This window comes from Crinia signifera, chromosome 1 (assembly GCF_055691185.1).
Source record: "Crinia signifera chromosome 1, ASM5569118v1, whole genome shotgun sequence".
Classification (NCBI taxonomy): Eukaryota; Metazoa; Chordata; class Amphibia; order Anura; family Myobatrachidae; genus Crinia; species Crinia signifera.
The window spans coordinates 81556390-81582185 of record NC_139217.1 but is presented as its reverse complement, the minus strand read 5'-3'; the positions used below and the strand labels follow the sequence as shown (position 1 = coordinate 81582185).

General features: G+C 44.4%; 1 protein-coding gene across 1 annotated transcript in view; it reads left to right on the top strand.

The window, feature by feature from the left end:
- The window catches only part of PDGFRA (platelet derived growth factor receptor alpha), a 34571-nt gene extending 30036 nt beyond the window's left edge, over positions 1-4535 (top strand). Inside the window, exons 21-23 of the mRNA XM_083168353.1 lie at positions 114-219; positions 1219-1454; positions 2467-4535. Of these exons, the coding sequence (XP_083024479.1) occupies positions 114-219; positions 1219-1454; positions 2467-2614 (490 nt within the window). The 3' untranslated portion in view covers positions 2615-4535. The remainder of the gene's footprint in view (positions 1-113; positions 220-1218; positions 1455-2466) is intronic.
- The last annotated feature ends 21261 nt before the right edge of the window (positions 4536-25796 follow it).

Here is a 25796-nt window from a genome sequence, read left to right as displayed (position 1 = left end):
TGTCACCATACAGCAAGCTCTTTGTGTAGCAGCACCTACATACAGAGGATAATTGCTCTTTCACATCAGCCTCACTTTGTGTTGATGACTCCTCCGTTGTTCCCCATCTGCAGGTATGACCTGATGGTGAAGTGCTGGAACAGTGAGCCAGAGAAGAGACCCTCTTTCTATCAACTCAGTGAAATAGCCGAGAGCCTCCTACCTGGTGAATACAAAAAGGTATAAAAATATCCTATGGCACCATTGCTCGCTGTGGTCAATTCAGACCTGATCACACAGCCGCGAATTCACAGCAGCCAGAGTTCATTTAAGCCACCACCGCGCTAGTGGGAAATCCCAACTTGCAAATTAATGTGATCGTTGTGCGAATGGATGTGCGCGGCCAGTGGCGTAACTAAGTTTTGGGCGCCCCCCCCGCCGTTAGGGGGGGCGCCCCCCCCCCGCCGCCGCCCCGCCAAGCACCCCCAATCCCCCGCCGCCCATGCAAACCCCCCCCAATCCCCCGCCGCCCATGCAATCCCCCCCCCCCCAATCCCCTGCAGCCTTACCTATAGCGCTGGTCCCGGCGGCTCCGTTCTTCTTCTGCTGAGGACCACCACAAAATGGGCGCCCCCATACAGCAGACAGTTTCAGAAAACTGTGTGCTATATGGGGGCGGCCATTTTGTGGTGGTCCTCAGCAGAAGAACGGAGCCAACGGGACCAGCGAGATAGGTAAGTCTGCGGGGGATTGGGGGGGGTGTGTAACTATAGCACAGCAGCCCCCTGCGCCCCCACATGCACAGCGCCCCGCGGTGGCGGGGGCTGCGGTGCTATAGTTACGCGGCCACAAATCCATTCACAGCCGAGTGAATATATCTAAAATCCATCGTAACAGACTCCCTATTGCCTGATTTTTACACTGAGCGCAAGTCATGGCCGGCTCAGCGTAGCATTAGATTTACTCAGCGGTGCGATGGAAAAAGGGTGACGTCACACACTGACCCCTGGCAGCACGTTTTAGTTTAGGATACATTATACAATATTAGCAAACATTCCTCTTTTTGTCTGGACAGTTGAGTTGTTCTTCAACCTACAGATGAAAGGCTTGAGAAGAACTCAGTCATTGACATATAGGTAGTGGGCGTGGGCAAATTATTTTCTGATGTATTGAATGTGATCATTTGTTGATATGGAAGTAGGTATACTGTAACCTGATGATGTTTTTTACGCTTTGCAGTGTTATGAGAAAATTCTTAATGACTTCTTAAAAAGTGACCACCCCGCTGTCACTCGCATGAGAAGTGATAGTGACAATTCCTACATTGGCGTGACCTACAAGAATGAGAACAAGATGAAGGACAGAGAGAGCGGATTCGATGAACAGAGACTTAGCGCTGACAGTGGCTACATCATTCCTCTTCCCGATATTGACCCAGTCTCAGAGGATGAGTCAGGCAAGAGAAACAGGCACAGGTAATCACAGCATCATATGTGTTCTCTAATTATACCTGTTAATTGATTTCAAGTGAATATGGACAGACTTATGTAATGCAAGTAAATGGTTTGTACTTTATTGTAATCATTTCCTTGGTAATATATGTTATTTACTACCATTTACCTTTTATATTTTTCATAGTCCATACACTGTACTACAACATTGCAGACAAATATTTTTAAGTATCATTGCAAGTCTAGATTTTCACACCTCCCACCTATCCTGATTAGATGGGAGTGTACTAACTTAAGGCATCTGTCCTGAATGGGACAGCTTAGTCCTGATCCAGTGATTTTCAACCTTTTTACCTTCCGGCACACTAAATAAGATTTTAAAATTGCCATCATGAGATCCCCACAGGGCAAAACACATTGGCCCCCACAGGAAAGAAAAAACCTATTGGTCCCCATATACAAGTCAATCACACTGGTCCCCTCAGGTAACAAAAATAAAATACATTGGCCCTTTACATGAAAAGAATAGACCAGTGAATTACAGTTGAACTGGTGGTGGCTGTAAACTGGTTTGAGCATCTATAGATCTGGGGCACACTTGAGAACAGCTCAAGGCACACTAGTGTGCCACGGCACAGTGTTTGAAAATACTGCTGATTGGTTCTCAAGTGGGTACATATGTTGCTGATCTGCATAGTATGAACAAAATTCTGATAGTGCTTTTATGGATGGGGCAGTACATCTCATCAGAGGTGTCTAAATGTGGGGTACAACCCAGGCATTTGTCATGTGAAAGTGGAATCAGTGTCACATTTATTTATCACCTCCATTTTGCACATAGCAATAAAAAGAAACAATTCTGAATCTTACACTCTCATCCCAATACATACCTGTTATACACATCAGTCTTTCAAAAGAGAATTAACAATAGTAAATTTAATCTAATATAGACATAACTTCAAACAATGTAATTTACTAATTGTACTGTAAATATAATTCACATTGCTGAAACATTAACATAATATTTTCATTTCAGTTCTCAAACATCTGATGAAAGCGCAATCGAAACAGGTTCCAGCAGTTCTACATTCGTCAAGAGAGAGGATGAGACGATTGAAGACATTGAAATGATGGACGACATTGGAATAGATTCATCGGATCTCGTTGAGGACAGCTTCCTTTAAGACATGTGTCTCAGATTCCGCCCACCATACCATGAAGTTATAAGAGAAAGGCTGTGAAGTCCAGGGATTTCTATTTTTTTTTACTAAGAAAACCACTTTATTGCAATGGACAAAATGACAATGAACAATTTGCCTTGCTGACCACTCGGTACTTCGAACAACTTTAAGTGCACCTACAGGTACCAACTGGAATTAATGGCTGTTATGGAGGTCAATGTTCTAAGCTCTTCCCAGTGCATTTTATCAAGCGGTACATCGTAGCATCTCAGTATATTCATCCTTTATTTTTTTATATTTGTGGAAGGACATGATACCGGTAGCTTCAAGGGCATTCCTTACAACAAGAAACTGACAACACACTACAGCTGAATTTCATTGATGTAATTATGTAAATAAGGGATACATGAACATATTATATGAACTAAGAAGAAGAGACCACTCGAGAATGACATGCTCTATATTTCTTACCTGGGGCTGCTGTTACGGAAGGGTCAAAACATTTCAAACCACTTTAAAAGACTGAAAACTCAGAAAAACAAACATTTCTATGGAAGCATTTGGCAAACAGATTTTTGGGTCTAGGGCCCTGTAACCATCGTTGCTATGATAAATGTTGTTTTGTGCAAATAACAATATATTAGCATTAATACTAGATGTATTTTTGATAACTCATGGTAATTCATTGAAAGGATTATTTTTTAACAAGCCAATGGACTCTAAGGACTAAATAACCTAACAAGAGGCAATGGGGTATTTTTGTGCTAATATAGATTAACTGCTTTAAGCAGAATGCGGCTAATATGCAATAGAATTGACGTTTGACTTAGGAGAAAACTATTGACCACTACAGTATGCGTTGGAAGCCAGAGTGTTACTAAAACAGATAGTAATCTGCTGTAGTACGGTATTTTATTTTTTAAAACTTTACTATGTAAATGCAACTAATAGCATTGAAATGTATTTTATTACACTAAAACGTATGATCATTTCTACCAGGCTTGGAGTTATATGTATCCATCAACGCCCACCTGGTGCCCATAAAATATCATTGTTAGCATGGTATAGGTCCTAACATATGTGAGGGGATAGCTGGAAATCCTACCTTGGTTCTTTAAGACTACATTCACTCATTCAATTAATTAATTAATTATACAGCCATCAGTATCAGTTCTTGATATAGGCCATAAGAGACCTATATGAAAAATAATATTTTAATTCACACTTAAAATGGCCATATTGGGGGACAGTGGGGCACCCACTTATTATACATATGTTTTGGGGAATATGATGCACATTTGAATACATGAAATTTGTATGACGGATCATTTTGTTGCAGATCACTACCTACGTAACAGTTATTCAATTGTTATTTCTAATGATTAGCCTCATACAAAAACTGGTCATTGTAAACATAATCCAAACTATATACAACATAAACTGGAATATGGTTCGAAGAACCAATGAAATGGACCAAATGTATTTTTTTCTTTGTCTAATATATTTGTCAAGGTTTGGGATTGTGGTTTTATCTCTGCCTCCAAACCACAATTATAGATTCTCTTTTGAATAGAAGACGTTCGGAAATAGTCTTCAAGTCATCTTTAAAATGCAATCTCATATTCTCCAGCAAACACTGCTCTGTTCTAAATCATGAATAGATACATTATTAAATGGGTTTTGCGTTAAATAGTCCTAATCTCTATTGAAGGACGTAAGCTAAGATGATGTTATACATCAATTTGTATATTTTATTACAATATAATAGTCCTTAAATACTGCCAAAACAATTATGTTAAGCTGTATCACTGCCTTTGTTTATATGTGTTTTGACTATGATGTACTCCACAGATGCGTTAACTGTTGCACTTTTAAATGTCAAAAATTATATTTTAGAATAATAAAAACCTATGTGTTTCTAAGACTGAATGACTGACTTAGAGTAAAGGGCAGTGTAATGGGCAATACAACTTCATTTGTTCTGTGTATGAGTTTAATACATTGGGCCTGCGTTTGGTGGCCTTGCCGGATGCCGACCGGACTCAGACATTTTTTTAAAGAGGGGGCATGGTGCTGAACTCAGACCGTCAAGACATTGGTGTTATCCAGATATCAATTCATAATTACAGAGAAATCCTTCAAGGGTTTTCTAGTAGCAATTACTGTACAATGAATCTGCCAGTGCTGAAAAGGGCTGACAAGATGTGATTCACATGGCAAGTACAAGTAAGTGGACCAGAAGATGGCTGGCAGGCAAAATTTAGCCTGGTAAGGGGGGGGGAGGGGCCAAATGCAAGCAAGCAACACTAGTTTTACACAAACACACAGCAAAATGGACATGAACTGGGCGTTCATTAGTGCAAGAGATACAAGAGTCGCAAGTATTTCAAGCATATCTACCCTTACAGGTGGAAAACGTGTAGACTGAGCTACAGAAGTGATTTAGGTTGTCAGGAGTAGTCAAAATGGAGTTCCAGTAATTTAAAAACAGAAGAGAAAAGTTGAAATTCCTAGGCCAACAATTTCAACCCATTCACTTATAACCAGAATATGTACCATAAATGGATAACTCAACCCTCAGGTTAGTGGGTGAGGTCAATGGAGAATAAAGGGTCAACAATACATTGGGGGAAATTTAGTAAGATGGGAGTTCTATTTCACAGGTTCTAAATAAAAAAGAAGTATATTCTGATTGGTTGCCCATAGCAACATCCTATGTGAAATAGAACTATTGTCTTTACCCCGTTGTCTGCAAACAGCGATAATTTGTATTCCATATATAAATAAGAATACCTTTGATATCAAGACTATTCCCACCATGGCCCTATAGTGGTGGTGCTACATGAATGAAATCATAAAAAAACTGCAAAATGAGAAGAATATCCAGAATGTTAAGCATCTACTTTATATTTATACAATATATATATATATATATATATATATATATATATATATATATGAGGATGTCGGGGCGGCGGCACTCGCAGAAATGAAAACTCAAGGCAAGCATGGTTTTAACCAACGTTTCGTGGCTGGTGTCGCCACTTTATCAAGGTGCCAAAGAACAAGTGTACAAATGAAAAAACTTACTTAAATAGCCCTGGACTCGTTCGTGGCGCCCGGCGTCCGCCTCTGCAGCGTCTAATGATGACGTCATGTGTCCACGGCAACGCCGTGAGTCACGAAGGAGACCCATATCACGTGATCTGTGCATACAATGAAAAAACAAAGTTACCATATGACATACAAAAACAGTGTAACAAAATACATATATAACAAGACAAGTTAAAATCCAAAACCACAAGAAAATAGCAGCATATGAAAAACGCTACACAATAGCAGCAGCTTAAAGTGCAGATAATTTAGAATGAGATGTGCAGCAAATACTAATTTATAAGGGATCATAAAAAGCAACTTAAACCTAAATTTTCGTTCAAGCCGCGAGGTGCCAGTGTATCTAAGATGTAGATCCACCGGCTCTCTGCACGCAGCAACATGAGTGATCTATCACCTCCTCTAGGTAGGGGAGGTATGTGATCGATGATTCTATATCGCAAAGAGGTCAGAGAATGTCTGGCCTCGACAAAATGTTTGCTGACGGGGTGTTCCCCGTGCCCAGCGGCCAATGCAAGCTTGATATTAGATCTGTGTGTGGTGGCCCTGTCGGTTTTCCCGACATAGTGTCGGCCGCAGGGACAACTCAAAAGATACACAACATATTTGGTATGACAGCTAACCCTATGTCTGATGTTAAATTTACGCCCTGAATATGGGTGGTTAAATTTGTCTCCCACCACCATATAGCTGCAGGTGGTGCAGCCGCAGCATCGAAAGCAGCCAGGCTTAGGGGTTCCTAGGAAGGTGGAGGCTTTAGCAAGGGGGAAGCTGATGTTGTTTCTAACAAGATGGTCCTTTAAATTTTTGCCACGCTTATAAGCACACATTACCATTTTGTTATGAAGACTGGGAAGGGCTGGATCACTTTCCACTATAGGCCAGTATTTTTTTGTGATCTTTTGTATAGAATGGCTCTTATTGTGGAAGGAGTTGACCCAAATTACTTTGTGGTCAACTTTTTTATTTTTCAAAGAAGTAACCAGAGCTTGATCACGGGTGAGTTTAAGTACCTTGGTTTTAGCCTTTAGTAACTCTGTTAGGGCATAACCACGATGTTCAAATTTTCTAACCATTTCATTGAGAGCCACCTCCAGATCTCCAGGGTCGCTAGTAATACGGCGTACCCTGAGCATCTGTGAGAAGGGAAGTCCCTTCTTTAGTGGGACAGGGTGGTGACTGGTCGCAAGGAGAGTATTATTCCTATCTGTACTTTTTACATACAGGGATGTGCCAATCTGGTTGTCAATGATTTTAATGGTGACATCCAAATAATGGATTTCATCTGGATTCATGTCATAGGTAAACTTCACAGGCGACACAGTCAAATTGTGTCGATCCAGAATGGCACGAAGTGCCTCTGCTCCACCCGCCCATAGGACCAAAAGGTCGTCTATGTAGCGGGTGTAAAGCAGTAAGTTACCAGCTGTTAAGGGATTGTTAATAAACAGTTGTAAATCGATGGTGTACATGAACGCGTTAGCCAGCGATGGAGCCACTGAGGACCCCATCGCACAGCCCTGTTGCTGCAAAAAAAATTTGCCATTAAAGCAGAAATAATTGCGTTTAAGCGTTAGTTTAAGCAACGATAGGAAGAAAGGAATGCTTGGACCCTTGTACAAAGGATTGTCCGTGATGAGCCTGCACACGGCATCCAAACCAGCCTGGTGAGGAATGCACGTGTACAGGCTCACCACGTCAATAGTGCACAAAAGGCACTCATCAGGTATAGTACCAATGGTAGACAATTTAGACAGTAACGTGTTAGTGTCCTTAAGGTACGATTCCATACCCTGGACACATGGTTGGAGGAAAGCGTCCAGGTACACTGATACACGCTGGTACAGGGAACCCCGGGCAGAGATGATGGGTCTCCCCGGGGGTTTGTCCAGACTTTTGTGTATTTTAGGCAATAAATAAAGTAAAGGAATCACAGGGTGATCAGTGGTTAATGCTTCTTTAGTGGTAGATGAAATAATATCATTAGTGACCGCATCAGTCAAGATCAAGTCAAGCTCAGCCTTGTATTGGACAGTTGGGTCCTTGGCTAATGGGCAGTAAGTTGCAGTATCCTGTAATTGGCGATCAGCTTCAGCCACATAATCTGACATGTTGAGGATGACCGTAGCCCCTCCTTTATCCGCCGGTCGAATGGAGATGGAAGTGTCCGAACTTAAGGATTTCAACGCTTGCCATTGAGCTGCGGAGAAATTAGAATGGCTGGGAGAGGAGGTTGTAATGATACTGGAGGTCTCTTTATTAATCATTCTTGCAAACGTCCTGATCGAAGGATTAATTGAGACAGGCTCAAAGCTTGATTTCTTCTTCAGGCTGGGAGGATAATTATCAGCTTGACTGGAACAAATAGGGGAAGGTGTCTTGTTCTGAAAGAATTCACGGAGTTTCAATTGTCTTATCAATTTGTATTGCTCCACTTTGATTGTAAAAGGGTCTGGCTTTGAAGTAGGCACAAAGCTCAGACCTTTAGAAAGCATATATATATATATATATATATATATGCATATGAGGAAAACAAACGGCGGCACTCAAATGGGATTTTTTTTAAAAATGTGTAATTGTAATTAAAAAAAAATGCAGACCAACGTTTCGGGGATTAAACGCGTTTAATCCCCGAAATCCCATTTGAGTGCCGTCGTTTGTTTTCCTCCTACGCCTACACATCTGTTCCGAAGGGCAGCAGGGTGTTCGACCAGCTGGGAGAGTGCCAGGCCGACACACCACACACATACTATATATGTGTATATAGTATATATATATATATATATATATATATATATATATATATAAACACAATATGGTCTAGGAAATTGCGCTCAGATAGGTCTTTCGACCAGCTGCAACTCTGGAGCGACTCTCCTGTTAGTGAGAGACAAAGAACAGAATACACAAAGAGGGGCAGTCCAGAGTGCGCTCTTGTGGTACCACCTAGCCACAAACTCGTTGTAACAAATGTGTGTGATCCAGCAATCACTTTCATTCACTCCGAAGAAATTTCATATGCTTGAAAATAACACCGAAGACCTCGATCATAAAAGCAATTCTTTATTAGAAGCCCAACGCGTTTCGTCTACACGACTTCATCAGGGGCATGGCATGGCCAAACTCGGTCTGATATCCAGATAACAGTAACGATAATAGACAATTTTCCTCGAAACGTACAATCAGTTAAAATCAGTATGGCTAGAGATGGGGAATTTTGCCAATAATATAAAATAAAAATGTATTTCCTTCAGAGATGGACGGAAAGGCACATATAGCCGTGAAAGTAAAATCTAATTGTATGGATTTTAACCCACAATCGTGGGAAACCTCCTCTCTCGCACTTAACGAAGGGAAATAAGCATGAATTCCACAGCAGAGAGATGAAGATGCTTACTCCACTGCAGACCAAATATATATATACTTATACTTATTAGAGTATAGGAAGCTGACTGTAGAAATTGAGTCAGAATCCAGAGTAGGAAGTTCCTAAGTAGGAAGTTACAATTGCATACCGTCAGCCTGGACTTAGCCTGGACTTAAACTGGACAGAAACTGAAGGAAACTGACAACCAACTTGGTATTGAAGTGAAACAGAAGGACCGAAAAAAACGGCAACTCAGAAAACCAAAGGACTGCTCCATACTCACAACATACTACTCCTGGCTGCTTAATCTGGCTATTCAGCTGTAATATCACCATTTTCACTGCGAACACTTTTACTATCACTGTTAATGCTTTGACTTGCACTGTCACTTTTGGAAAAGCCCAGCTGTACCTCTAATGACTTCCCCTCTCCTGCACTTCCATTGATAGTAGGTGTCCCCCAACATTTTATTCTTGGTCCTCTTCTTCTCTATCTCTAGACATCCTCTCTGGGTGAGCTCATTTGCTCACTCGACTTTCACTATCACATCCATGCTGATAATAATGAAATCTAATGCTCCTTTCCTGATCTCTTTCCCTCTATCCTCACTCATATATCCAACTGTCTTCCCCTTCTGTGTCACCCCAGTCTGTCTAACCTTCCCCTTTAGAATGTAAGCTCTCACAAGCAGGGCCCTTTCTCCTCATGTGCCTTTCTTTGAATATTTAAACCTCTGCCACCCTGATGATTGCTTCAGTGTCCTGTCCCTTATCTAAGCAAATATGCATATCTAGCATGTACTTGTCCTAAATTGTCTTGTACTGTAATTTGTTATCTATTTTTTCTAATTTGTGTATTGTTAGGCGCTGCAGAACCTTTGTGGCGCCATATAAATAAATGATAATAATAATTATATATATATATATATATATGCTGTTCTTACCCCACGTTGGGTGACTACTTCGTTGATTGACTAATCTTTGATGACTAAAGCTCCTTGATAAAGGTCCTCAATTCGGACCGAATATGTCGGAGCATATATGGATATTAGACCACACTGCCAATAAATTGCTTAAGTTGGAATACTACGACGGATTCTTTATATGACTTATTATATATTGGAGAGTGCTCCATCACCCCCACCAATTGGTGAGAGGGCAACGGACTATCTATCTATCTATCTATCTATCTATCTATCTATCTATCTATCTATCTATATATATATATATATATATATATAACAACAAAATCCCCAAAGATTGCGCTATTTAAAATGTACTCCTAGGCGGTCGCTGATGACACTCTATCCCCTACTAGTTGGGATAGACAACACCTCACTACACCAACAATAGTGTCCTCAGCGCCCTTACTTAATAATGTCCCTCAAACATTCCAATATATGAAAAAATCTATATATTTTTTTAAATAATAACAATACAGTTGTAATAGTTCTTATTTATGAGAAGTTTTTTCTCTTTTTATTTTCAGTACAAGTGACAATATGCTTTTCATCACAAGTCCTGGAGTGCCACGTTGGTGATTTTCCCTCCGAGGAGTCATTATCGCCCATCTGTGTTATATATATATATATATATATATATATATATATATATATATATATATATAGATACAGAAGTACCAACACACTCGCCATTCCTAGGAATGGGGTGCAAACAGCACCCACATCCCAGGGTGGGGTGCAGTGGCCTGTGACCACACGCTCTAGTAAATACAAACACAGGGGGCCCAGCACTCACTACAACAAACTAACTCACCTTAACATTCAAATAATCAATTAATAAATAATGGGGTTTTAGTTCATGAATTGATCAATGCATTTAAGCTTGCAGCCCATCACCAAGGGACCCCATTTCACTGCAAGTCCTACACTAGCAGTTGCTCAATAATATTGTGCATTATTGCTCAATCTGTTTGGTATAGTGTGTATATTGGCTTAATCCATGTGGCATAACGTGAATTTTGACTCAATCCGTGTGCCATAGTGTGAATTTTGGCTCAGTCGGTGTGAAATTTGGCTCATTCCATGTGGCATAATGTGTAAGAGGCTGCTATTTTGTTGCATGATTCGTATAAGGGGTATATGGTGTGGTAAACTTAGGTGACCACATAAAAGGTGCTGAAATGTTGTCTACCAAGTTTCGGCTTTCAGAATTTTTTTATGACTGGAGTGCTGACTCACCCCGCAAGTATCTTAGGACATCGGCATTCTGTGGTGCACCTTTGGAGGGCACTCGCCAATATATCTCCCTGCATTTTTCCTATGCCAGCCCCCTGCCTTTTCCAGGCATATATAATTAGTTGAAAGTATTTACACAAATAGAGACACACCCATGAGCAGACCACCCAACAAGAACACTGGTCACGCCCTCCACATTATTAGGTGCTGGCCACAACCCCTATTATTGCGCATAATAGGCCCTTGGTAATTTTCAGCTCCAGGCCCATTTAGACCTTAATCTGGCACTGCCTGTGCTGTCTTTTCATCAGGTCAGGTATCAAAATACATCAGCATGTGTACTGTGCAAAAGCGATAAACGTTTGTTTATCGCTTTTGCACAGCACACATGCTATTGTATTTTGATACCTGACCTGATGAACCATCCAACCGTCCAACCGTCCAACCGTCCAACCATCTAACCATCCAATCTTCCAATCTTCCAATCATCCAATCTTCCAATCTTCAATCACTTACCTGCACCTGCAATTCCGTTACCAGTTACCTGCACTTGCAATTCCGTTACCAGTGTTATTGTTTTGTAAATTCTTCAATAAAGACTTATTTATTATTTCATCCTGTTGTCCTGGTCACGCCTCCGGTCCCTCCTTCATGTGTGAGTGGATGCCTAAAACCCTTTATGGGTTCCCAGGGTAATACGCCTGCCCCTACGCCTGAGACTTCCCACCTCAGGCGTGACAAAACACCCTTGTAAAATCCATTTGAGTGCCGCCTCTTATTCTCATGGTTTCCGAAGTTTGGATACTTATGGGAGTCTACAGATATCAATAAACTCGTGGCAGGCACCGTGGTTCTAATCTGCTTGTCCGGAGTGCCAAACAATACCTGCATCTATATATATATATATATATATATATATATATATATATATATATATATATATATATATATATATACACAAACACACACTATTAGAACTCCTTGTTCAATGGAGTAATTTCTCACCTTTTGGTCTAAATGAAGCGTAGTCACATTAAACTTATCCGTATTGAACTGATCCGTATTAGTTGATGATCGATTATAACGTCCATGCAATGTTGATAGCAAGTCTTTATTCTTGCCTTCAGAAAGTTTCCATTTTTTGGCTATTTTAAACATTGTCGAATTATATTTAAATGCACACTTTTTGTGCCACCTAGGTTGCCTTTTCAAAAATGTATCTTCTATTCCACTACATCAATATGTCCTCGTGTACTGATTTTTAGCCTTTTTTTTTTAACATTAAAGGGGAAATTTACTAAGATGTGTATTTTACTTCACATGTGATGTTGCTATGGGCAACCAATCAGATCCTGTCTACTATTTTCTAGTGCTAAATAAATAAGAAGTAGATTCCAATTGGTTGCCCATAGCAACATCACATATGAAGTAGAATACACATCTTAGTAAATTTCCCCCTGAATCTTTATTACAAATTTTCATAGTAATAACAAGGGGTAAACAAAGGAAAAGGGGATTGGGGGAGCAGGGCATACAAAGGCATTGATGATTTAGGATAACAACGAAGAAAAAGAGGAAGGAGGTAAGACAAGCAAGGTACATCAAATATATTAGACATCAGAGGCCGCTGAAGGTGACTTGTTTAAATCAAAAGGAGAAGGCTGAGACTGCGACATGGTATGTGTTGGCGGAGCGCCCTTTCCCTCTGTGACATAGACATGCCATGGGAGCCATCGCATAACAGCAGAAGAGAGCACTGTGGGGTAAGAGACACCTTTGGTCTCCATTTCAAAAAAGTAGTAGTTCAAAAAGACTACTTTGTCATATGTGGGTATGTAAGGGGATTTCCAGTGTTGGGCAATAGTGTCTCTGGTGTATAGTAGAATATGGCCTAAAACATAACGGGCAGACTGGGGTACTAGACTAGGACACCAATGTAATAGAGCCACAGAGGGGTCCGGAGATAGTGTGAGACCTAGGACTTCAGAGATGAGGGTAGACACTTTAAGCCACAAGGGTTGTAAAATAGGGAAATCCCAAATAACATGAAAAATAGTACCATGGTGGCTGCAGAGGTGCCAGCACAGTTTGGAGGGAGCAGGCCATATTTTATGTCATTTATCTGGGGCAAAATACATGCATTTCAGCATGATTGGTACATAAGGGGCGAGATGTATCAAATGGAAAATGCGGTAAAACCCCAGTTTTACCGCATTTTCCAATGTATCAAAAATGATACCGCACTGAAGGGTATCGCCACCTTTGGGTGGCGATACCCTATAGAAGCCTATGGGCTTCTTTTTGCCGCCCGCCGATGCCGACGCAAACCCGCCGCCTCACCGACCACCCCTCTGGCTTACCTTCCTGAAGGGTCTTCCTGGACCCCGGAAGGTAAGCCCTGCCTCCCCCTAGTGAAGCAGCCGGACATCCTTCTGGCTGCAGGGGGGAAGAGGAAGCGCCGGGGACAGCATGCATAGCTGTCCCCGGCGTGAGGGGAGAGCGTGGCGGCAGGGAGGTGACGGAGACCCCCCCGCACACCGGTGTACAGGTATCGCGGGGGCCTCCGTCACCGCACCGCGATGCCAGCCGCATATGTTAGTACATATGCGGCAGCATCGCGGCGGGGGGCGGCGATGTATTTTAATACATCCCGCCCTTAGAGAGGTAAAAAGAAGACAGATGGGTAGTTTCCCATTGCTTGAGAGTAAAGGTGCGGTGGAGGTCATTCTCCCAATTCAGTTGAGCAGGGGACTTAACTAGTTTACTGGGGATGGCATAAGGGATGGCATGGAATAAATACATTCATTTTGGTAGTAACAACATTTTATATGCCGCTAAAGCGGCCTAACCAAGAGACCTTGTGGTTCATCCAGGACTCAGCTAAGGAAGTCAGCTGTGTCAGCAAAAGGAGTATTGTTAACTGTGTGAACATTTTGAATATTGGAGGGAATATAAATACGTAAATAGAGCGAGGAAGTATCTTTCCAGTTAAAGGGAAACGTGATTTCAAGGACCTTAAGGTCTGAGGAGTGATATTAATGGGGAGGGCATCGGACTTAGTGGTATTCAATTTATAAAATGAGGCAGCACTAAAGGGTGTGGTATGACTCACCGACAGTCGGGATCCCGACAGTCATTATCCCGACGTCGGGATCCCGACTGCCTGGCCTCAGACAGCGTGGCCAGCGCAACAAAGCCCCTTGCGGGCTCGCTGCGCTCGCCACGCTGCGGGCACGGTGGCGAGCTACGCTCACCACCTATTCTATTCTCCCTCTATGGGGGTCGTGGACCCCCACGAGGGAAAATAGCCGCCAGCCGTCGGGAACCCGGCCATCGGTGTTTTAACAGTCGGGATCCCGACGTCGGGTTAATGACTGTCGGGATCCCGACTGTCGGGACCCCGTCCGGCACCCGCACTAAAGCTATCCTGTATGATGTGAAGTGAAATTAACGAGGTCTCTGGGTCAGTTACAAACAATAAAACATCATCAGCAAACAAGCACAGTTTATGAGCAGTATCTCCAACCGATAAACCGGGGAAGTTAGAGGAGAAACGGATCAATTTGGCAAGGGGTTCAATGGCCATAACAAACATTAGTTTTAAAAGGAGTGGCAGACCTACATTTTTGGAACCCTGAAGCTTAAAATATAATGGGAATCCCTTTGCAAGCAGCAACAATAAGGAAACATCCGACAAAGTCCTGGGGGGAGATTCTCTAAGCGAAAAATGCGGTAAAAACCCAGTTATCGGGGTTTTTATCGCATTTTGGGATACTGTAAGCATCCCCCGCCGGGTTACCGCGGCGGGGGGCATCGCCAGAAAAATCTGGCGATGCCCCATAGAAGCCAATGGGCTTCTTCCGCATCCCACCGCCGCCCCGCAACGACCCCCCGCCGCCCCACACGGACCCCCGCTGCCCCGCATCGCTCCCTCCCCCTCACCTGTGTCCGGGCAGCACAGCGCAGTGCTGCCCGGACCTGTGACCTCCTCCCTGCACTGATCCTCTTCCGGGTGCAGGGAGGAGGAGAGCCTGGAGCAGCAGCAGCATTGCCGGGTGTGGGAGGGGGGAGCCGCCGGGACCTGCTGGGACCCGGCGACTCTCACCGCAAAGGACAGCTCTTAACGCAAGAGCTGTCCTTTGCTATAATTATCGCATATGTTAGAACATATGCGATAATTATAAATGCGAAGAGAGGCGAAGGGGGGGCGGAGATTCTTAGAGAATCTCCCCCCAAATGTCTACCTCTTACAGAACTGCCCCCTTCATCCCTTCATTAATCAATTATTTTACTAATCACCCGATACCTGATTAGTGACATTACCAATCATAGAACATGTAGACAGTTTTGGGACTATTCATTTAACATCCTAATAAAAAAGATTCAGAAAGATCAGAATGTTCCATTGGGGAAAATGAATTTACAGAAAATTAGTCATGAAACTGAAACCTGCCCGAGCGTGGACACTGGAGATCTGCCCTCTCCCCGCCCTGCAGTCCCGGCACCTCCGGTGCTGCACCATGTGTGCAGAGCCGGCCCTAGCCTAACTGATGCCCTAGGCAAGATTTTGGCTGGTGCCCCCTAGCACCGCCACTAGTTCCGCCTCTGACAATGCTCCCCTTTCCCAGCAACATCAATCCTCATCATAGCAGTCATCATTTTGGTGCATGGCCACCAGTGACGTGCGGTGAGGACAGTGGTTGGTGAGGCACTGGCAGCAGAAACAAAAATTGTGCACTGTGCTGGAAAATGGGCATCAGAAGTATATATAACGTTAATATTTTAATTATTATGCTCACGCTGAAAACAATGAATACAGGATGCGTATTTTTAAATAAAACATTTTATTCATTGTTTTCAGCGTGAGCATAATAATTAAAATATTAACGTTATATATACTTCTGATGCCCACTTTCCAGCGCAGTGCACAATTTTTGTTTCCTTTGTAACCCTTTTTAGAGCCTAGTAGGCTCTTAGCACTTGCAGCAGCCAAAGGGGACATTTCTATATATTCTCTTATTTAAGTGCCAGGGTTCTCTAGAGTGTGGGTCACCACTCTTCTAGATACCAATCCTTCTCTGGCAGCAGAAAGCAGAATGACTTGGTGCAGGGGAGCGGCAGGTCCTACAAACATCAAGGGTGCCATAGCAGCTGCATATCCTGCACCTGCCACAGTGTTCAACCTCCATATACACATAATGCACCGTACACATATGGCCCACATAATTAATGCCCGTATACACATAATGCACCATACACTTATGCCCCACATGATTAATGCCCATATACACATAAGGCACCATACACATATGCCCCACATGATTAATGCCCATATACACATAAGGCACCATACACTTATGGCCCACATGATTAATGCCCATATACACATAATGCACCGTACACTTATGCCCCACATGATTAATGACCATATACACAAAAGGCACCGTACACATTTGCCCCACATGATTAATGCCAATATACACATAAGGCATTGTACACATATGCCCCACATGATTAATGCCCATATACACATAAGGCCTTGTACACATATGCCCCACATGATTAATGCCCATATACACTTAAGCCCCAAATGATTAATGGCCACATACACATAATGCACCATACACTTATGCTCCACACTTATGCCCCATATACACCTAAGGCCTTGTACACATTTTCCCCACATGATTAAATGCCCATATGCATATAATGTACCTTACATATATCCACACAGTCTGGTCCCTGGCTCTCACTCATCAGCAGCCGGGATCATACTTCCACACACCTGCATTCTCCAGGCCTCTGGCTTTCTTTTGTATACGTCGTCCTCCCTGCCCTGGGGCTACCAATTAGGCTCAGGCTCCGGGCATGGCGCCTACGGGGTTGGGAGCCGTCTACGCCGGGCATACGGGGGCTGGGGTGCGGAGATCCGGGCTGAGAAGGAGGTACTGTACTTGCTTGCAGACTTTCATCACGCACCAGCCGGGGACTGGGGGAGCCGGTGTGACGGTACGTGTAGCCGCGGGTAGTGAAAGAGGGGAGGGGGGGGGGGGGACGGTGTGACGGTACGTGTAGCCGCTGGGTAGGGAAAGAGAGGAGGGGAGGGGGGGGGACGGTGTGACGGTACGTGTAGCCGCCGGGTAGGGAAAGAGAGGAGGGGAGGTGGGGACGGTGCAGACTGCAGAGGTTCTTGCATCCGCACGCAGTGTGGGGATGGGGGGGGGGACTGGCTTTGGGTGCGGTGCTTCTGCTGCGCTGACAGGCAGCAGAGTGACACCAATCATAGCGGTGCCTCAGTGACAGGGGCGTGCTATAATATAGGCAGAAAGCACCCCCTGTCACTGAGGCACCGCTATAGGTGCCGCCTATGCAGGTTTTTTTAATGGGATTTTTCAGCCTGCTGCTTGGCCTCGCCCCCTGCCCGCCTCCTCCTACTGGAAACTGAACATGGATAGCCGGCGGCACTGCTCCCAGTGCCTCCGAAATCAATAATAAAAAAAAAAAACGATGGTGTAAAAATGAATAGGATGAAATAAAGCATATACTTATGACACATAATATGTGTCATAAGTATTTTCTTTATATTATTTTATTATGTTTATCATTAATGACAGGGGAGGCACTGCCTCCCCTGACTGCACGTCCCTGATGGCCACACAGTAGTACCCCCAATTCAAAATATGCCACACAGTAGTGCAACTTTATTAACATTATATCATTGGATGGTGTCCCTTATTCACGTTACATCACACAGTAGTACCACTTTACCTTATATACATTACTCCTCACATTATTCACATTATACCCTTAGAAAAACCTCCTGAGAAAATATTGTATTTTAAGCACCTCCATGGCCACACTGCAACCCAGCACAAAGCAGTGTGTGCTGGGCAGAGGAGAAGAGCTGCTGCTGTCACTTAAGGGGAGGGGGCCCAGGGCCCCAACTGGGCCCTCCCATCAGACTTTGGCCTGGGTAATTTGTACCCCCTACCCCTTTCTCTTGGCACCCCTGATAATACCACACAGTAATGCCCCTTACACATGACAAACATTATTAATAGCCACATAAACATAATGCCACTTACACATTATTAGAGATGTGCGGCGGCCACTTTTTCGGGTTTTGGTTTTGGTTTTGGATCTGGATCTCCCTTCGTGTTTTGGATCTGGATTGGTTTTGGCAAAACCACCCTTGTGGGTTTTGGTTTTGGATCTGGATTTTTATGAAAAAATGCTAAAAATCGCTAAAATATCAGAATTTGGGCCTGTTTTTGCCCCTAAAGTATTATTGACCTCAATAACATTAGTTTCCACTCATTTCTAGTCAACTTTGATCACTTCACAGCTTACAAAATTGTTTTCATTTACTGTAGTTGGGCCAAAAGGGTATACCGAGGTAGCTGGATGACTAAGCTAAGCGACAGCAGTCGGCATCACATACATGTGGACCTTACACTTCCAACCTGGCAGAGCGGCACTGCAGGGGCAGACAGGGTGGCAGTTTAATAAACTATCCCAAAAAAAGAGAAATGCTCCAAACAGCAAATAAAAAAAGAGGTATCGGCCTTGTCATGACTGGTGGTAGCAGCTTCAGCAATCCCACTATTTCCTCCTCCATCATCCTCCAAAAATGTGTTTTTATTTTATTTATTAATTTTATTTATTTTTCTTACTTTACACTGGACACAGCCTGTCACACTGGACACAGCCCCTTGGACACTGGACACTGCCCCTGGACACAGCCTCTTGGACACTGGACACTGCCCCTGGACACAGCCCCTGGACACTGCCCCTGGACACTGGACACAGCCTGTCACCCTGGACACAGCCCCTGGACAATGGACACAGCCTCTGGACACAGCTCCTGTACACTGGACACAGCCGTCACACTGGACACAGCCCCTGGACAATGGACACAGCCGTCACACTGGACACAGCCTCTGGACACAGCTCCTGTACACTGGACAATGGATATATGTCACGCTGGACACTGGATATATGCCATCACACAATGGTTAGATGTCACACTGGCCACTGGATATATGTCGTCACACTGGACACTGGATATATGTCGTCACACTGGACAATGGATATATGTCACGCTGGACACCGGATATATGCCGGCACACATTACATGTCACACTGGACACAGGATATATGTTGTGACTTGTGACACTGGACACAGGATATATTGTCGTCACACTGGACACTGGATAGATGTCGTCACACTGGACATAGGATATATGCCGTCACACTGGACACAGGATATATGTCATCACACTGTACACTGGATATATGTCGTCACACTGGACAATGGATATATGTCTCGCTGGACACAGGATATATGCCGGCACACATTACATGTCACACTGGACACAGGATATATGTTGTGACTTGTGACACTGGACACAGGATATATTGTCGTCACACAGGCCACTGGATATATGTCGTCACACTGGACACAGGATATATGTCGTCACACTGGACACAGGATATATGTCGTCACACTGCACACAGGATATATGTCGTCACACTGGAGACTGGATATATGTTGTCACACTGGACACTGGATATATTTCGTCACACTGGACACTGGATATATGTCGTCACACTGGACAATGGATATATGTCGTCACAGTGGACACAGGATATATGTCGTCACACTGGACACAGGATATATGTCGTCACACTGGACACAGGATATATGTCGTCACACTGGACACAGGATATATGTCGTCACACTGGACACAGGATATATGTCGTCACACTGGACACAGGATATGTCGTCAGTCGTCACACAGGACAGGACACAGGATATATGTCGTGAGTGACTCGTGACACTGGACAATGGATAAGATATAGGCCGTCAGACTGGACACAGCCCCTTGTATTACTGCAGCCCCTGTACACAGTGTACTACTCAGCAGCACTGCAGCCCCTGCGTGTGAGCACTGCAGCACTGAGTTAGTTAGTTAAATCACAAAAAACACAGGGTTCAGGGCTAAATAAATCACAACACAGGGCTTAGGGCTAAATAAATCACAACAGGGCACGGGCCGCAGGACAGCCCCTGGACAGTGGACACTGCAGCCCCTGCGTGTGAGCACTGCAGCACCTAGTTAGTTAAATCACACTACAGGGCTCAGGCCTATAAACAGTCACTGACTCTCAAGTCTACAACACAGGGCAGTGAGGGCACAGGGCAGGTCACGGAGCACAGCACAGGGCAGTGAGGGCACAGGGCAGGTCACGGAGCACAGGGCAGTGAGGGCACAGGGCAGGTCACGGAGCACAGCACAGCACGGAGCACATGGCACGGAGCACAGCACAGGGCAGTGAGGGCACAGGTCAGGTCACGGAGCACATGGCACAGAGCACAGCATGGAGCACACGGAGCTTCCCAACCACCCTCTTCCCTCTCCAAGATTGGAGTGAAGATGGCGGGGCGCGCGTGCGTCTTTTATAAGATCCCGCTCCCGCGAGAATCCGACAGCGCGATGATGACGTTCGGCCTAGTTATTGGTCCGGAATTCAGGCGGGAACTCCTGAGCCGGCTCGGATCTGGCCCGGATTCCCGATATTCGGATCTGTCGGATCTCGGGAATCCGGACCCGCTCATCTCTACACATTATGCCAACCTTTATTAATGCCCTTCATACACATAATGACACACATAATGCCCCTTACACATATGTTGCACATTATTAATTCCCTTATACACATGACACACAAGGGGAGCAGGGTCAGAGGCGGAACTAGTGGTGGTGCTAGGGGGCACCAGCCAAAATCTTGCCTAGTTAGGCTAGGGCCAGCTCTGCAATAGGCCATGCAGCTCCTGGCCAGTTCTGCTAACGTTGGGTGCCTTTTTTGCTGAAAATTTGTCTTATTTGCATTGTTATGACCAGCACACACAAAGAGCTTCTGCTGATTAAAATGATATGCGGCATGCCTATATTCTGTGTGCGACTGTGGCTGTACCTGCATACAGAATGCTATGTTACAGTGATTTCCATGAATACACTATTTCATATGCAGATACAGCCTCACTCACACACATAATATAGGCATGCTGCATATCATTTTAATCAGCAGAAGCTGCTGGTGCCCCTAGGCATTCCAAATGCCCTAGGGCCTGGGCAATTGCCTAGTTTGCCTATGCCTAAGGCCGACTCTAACCAGCAGAGAAGAACAGCGGAGATCTCGCCCCCCATCCACCCATGGGAGGGACAGTCTCTAAATAGCGGGACTGTCATGCTGTAATCGGGACAGTTGCAAGGTATGGTTACAATCCTGCTACATCAGCCCTTTGACCGCAGAAAATCTGACTGGATGCAGTTTATAAATAAACCACCAGGTGGTAGTGTTACACTACTTTTTTTGTTTAAATGAAGTTTTGTTGGATAAATATAAATCTGTGAAATGGAATTTATAAGCACAATAAAATAAAAACAATATTGCCTTAATATTTTATTTTTTATAAGCAATCCCGCTATAGTAAAATATCACTAACGCATCATTTTAATATAGATTGGAATAAAAAGTCCTTTTTCTGCTGCCATTCACTTTCTTTTTATGAAACGTATTATCTGGGTGATTTATGTAAATATATGCCGGAGGCACAGGTTATTCATTTTAGTTCCATGTATTATGGATCAATGAAAGTCAGATAAAAACCGATAAAAAGGAACAAATTGTTTTCTATCAGGCTTCGCTTCTGATTTTTTCTGCATATCTGAGCATTCGTTTCTGGAATGTTTAACGCTTTGAGTGCCAAGAGAATTTGTCAAAATAAATGTGAAAATTGGCAAGCAAACCTTTTTATTAACCCTTTTAGTGCCAACGTTGCTGTGAGAGATCCTCAAGATACCCGCTGAAAATGCCAGGGCGCTCACAGCCACTGTTCTCTTTTTTGGGTGCAATATTTAACTAAACTTCAATTTATTGACTTGGCTGTATTCGTATTTATTTATACTGAAAGAACAGTCGCTGGGAGCAATGCTGGCATTTTTAGTGGATATTTTGAGAATTCCATCAAACATCTACTGATTCCATTGAGTCATCTTTATAGAACGTTAGGTAAACTGGAACTGTATTTTCACCTGTGCAGCATATAAGAAAATCAGGACCCTTGTATATAACACGTATTATGTGTATAACTGCACATTATTTACAGGTTCGTACATCCTTATACCCAGATGTGTGAGTCTGTAAATAATGTGCAGTTATTCACAGCCATGTGATCATCGACCAGTCACAATCCTAAATTCTGAAGCAGGGGTTAAAGTGAAGGGGAACTGAGTTCCACCACCTCTAATAGTAGGGGGGACTGAGTTCCACCTCTATCATTGCACTGAACAGTAATTGCAACACAAAATTATGTGATGTCATGCCATCACCGCCACTGAAGTGAAGAAGAGTGAGCCACTAAGAGGAGCAGGCTCTGTGCTTGCTGAAGACAGGGTGAGAGGGGGTTGGAGGAACTCAGTGGTGAGGAAGCTGCTGGAGGGACACAGGGCATGGAGCTGCTGGAGTGAATGAGACAGATTTGTATAAGCAGCACAACTTGTATAAGCAGCACAACTGTGGATATTATATGGAAATTTACTAAGATGAATTCGTAGAAAAAAAATCGTATTTTCATAGGAAAATACGTATTTTTTGGGGCGTATTCGTATTTTTGGCATTTACTATGCCAAAAATAAGAATTTTCGTATTCGTATTGATGGGACATTTGTATTTACAAATACGAATGAATACACCATCGATAGAATACGACAGAAATCACCATTCAAAAGAATGGTGGTTCCTGATTTACTAAGCGGCCATATTGAAAATATGGCCGCTAATTGGCGTAAAATGGCCGCAAATGGCCGGCCAAATACGGCAGGAAAATACACTTCATTTTCCTGTCGTATTTGCAGGCTTCAGTGTAAAAAAAAGAAAGAAAATTAAATAAATAAATAAAACGGCATGGGGTCCCCCCACAGCCGTAACCAGCACCAGGCTGAAAGAGCCGGGGCTGGTAATAAAAAAATCAGGAAACCAACCAAATATGAATTCGCTGATTTTTTAAAACCAGCCCCAGGCTCCAGGGCCGGGGCTGGTTCCCAATATACGGGGGAAAAAATGACTAGGGGGTCCCCCGTATTTTAGGAACCAGCCCAGGCCCAACCAGCCAGCAGGGTAATGCCACAGCCGGGGGACACTTATTATATAAGGTCAAAGCATTAACCCTACCAACCAGTCAGCCTGGCCAGGGGTCATGAGGGAGTGGGGACCCCCCACCCAATAAAGGCCCCCCCCCCCCCCCTCCAGGACTTACCTGACCAGGCTGAAGCCTGGTGCTGTCCCCGGTGACCCTGGAGCGGTGATCACCGGGCTGATTCAGTGTAAAAAAATTAAATAAACTATTGTCTAATACTGTAGAACTATGAGTCCCAGCAAGCCTCCCCCGCATGCTGGGACTTGGAGAACCACAAGTCCCAGCATGTGGGGCATTAAAGGGCCCGCTGGCACTTGTAGTTCCACAGTAGTAAAAACAGCCGTATGCAGTCGTATTCATTCGTATTAAGAATACGAATACGAAATTGCGTATTCGTATTCTTAGTAAATTTCCCCCATGTGTATAAGGGGCACTACTGTGTGATTTAATATGAATCAAAGGTACTACATGTGGTGTAATGTGTATATGATTGTGTTCTGTGTGCAAATTCCCTGGCACTGGTCTAGACTCTGCCTAGTGAGGGGGTGAGGGTAAGAGAGGATCAGTGTTAGGGGAAAGGAGTTCCACCACCTCTCCATGGCCACTTTAAGCCCTGTTCTGAAGAATGTGCAGGACTTCTGATTGTTCCTTGTCCAGGGATCAGTGGGGGCATATTTACTATAGATCAGTTTTTTTAAGTCACTGATTCTCTGTAGCTTTGAAGGCAGAATTTCAACTGCTGATTTGCCCTTTACATGCAGAAATTTGATCACACTACACACCTCAATGTGTGACCACCTTCTCAATCTAATTCTCTATGCACGTTACATCTGCCCCCCTGCAGTGCACATGGTTGTGTCCATTTGAGAAGCAATTTGCCTCTAAGAGTGAACCAGAATAAGGACCCTAGTCGTGACATTTCCCTGACAACGAGAAGCCTGGTTCCCTGAGGCTGCACAGAGCGAAACCCGAACTTACCTGATCTGAGGCACATCCGAGTGGTTTGCTTCCGTCCCATCCATTTTCCAAGCAGAAAATGAGGCAGGACATCATCTTCCCTCTGCCCGATTTTCGCAAGAACCAGAATCTATAGAAGTCCAAGAGATCGACTCCATCTTCAGTCCGCATGTGAAATTCAGGCAGCACAGACAGGGGAAAGCTATGGGGGCTGCAGGGAGACAATATAACCAGGGCCGGTGCAAGGCACCGGAGCGCCCCAGGCGAGTCGGGCTGGGGGCGCCCCGGTGCCGGGGGGGGGGGGGGGGGTGGTACCTTTCGTTCGGCGCTCTCTCTAATCAAACCTGGCGGCGGAGGCAGCGGGGGTCCCTGCAGTCTATTAAAAAGCACGAGCGCTATCCGCCGGGCTATGCGGAAGCGCTTCTAGTGTGAAAACACTGGCAGCACGCTGATTGGCTGCCAGAGTTTTCACAATAGAAGCGCTTCCGCATAGCCCGGCGGATAGCGCTCGTGCTTTTTAATAGACTGCAGGGACCCCCGCTGCCTCCGCCGCCAGGTTTAAATAGACAGGTACAGGTACCCGGGCGGCATTTTCCGCCCTCCAGTGGCCGGCGCCCTAGGCAAATGCCTAGGTTTGCCTAGTGGTGGCGCCGGCCCTGAATATAACTAAGGAGGGACAAACTAATGGGGGAACTAATAGGAGCTGCCTAACGTAAAGGAGGCTGCTTAAGGGGGAAAACTATAGATCGGGAATCTAAAGGGTACAACTAATGGTGCAGGAACTAAAGGGGCATTACTAAGGCTACTATTATGGGGGAACTACTAAGGGGGGCTGTTATATGGGACTACTGTGGAGGACAACTATGGGGCTCTCTTAAAAAAAAAGTTTTTTCTTTTTACTACTGGGCTGCCCCATATCAGTACAGCTGTGCTGCCCAGTGTCCAGTATCAGTCCAGGGAAGCTGCCCCCCCTTTTATTAAAAAAAAGGTGTTGGTTTATTTTAACTGCTAGGGCTGTTAAGTGTGCCATATAATTCCAGGAGTGCTGTATCAGTCCAGGGGTGAGTCAAGTGGGTGTGGTATAGGGTTCCGACAGTTGGGATCCCGACAGTCAGTAGCCCGACGTCGGGATCCCGACTGCCCGGACTCAGACAGCATGGTGAGCGCAACAAAGCCCCCTCGCCACGCTGCGGGCACGGTGGCTCGCTACGCTATGCAAGCCTCCTATTCTATTCTCCCTCTATGGGGGTCGTGGACCCCCACAAAGGAAAATATCGGGTGGCCGTCGGGCACCCGGCTGTCGGCGTTTTGACAGTCGGGATCCCGACGTCGGGTAAATGACTATTGG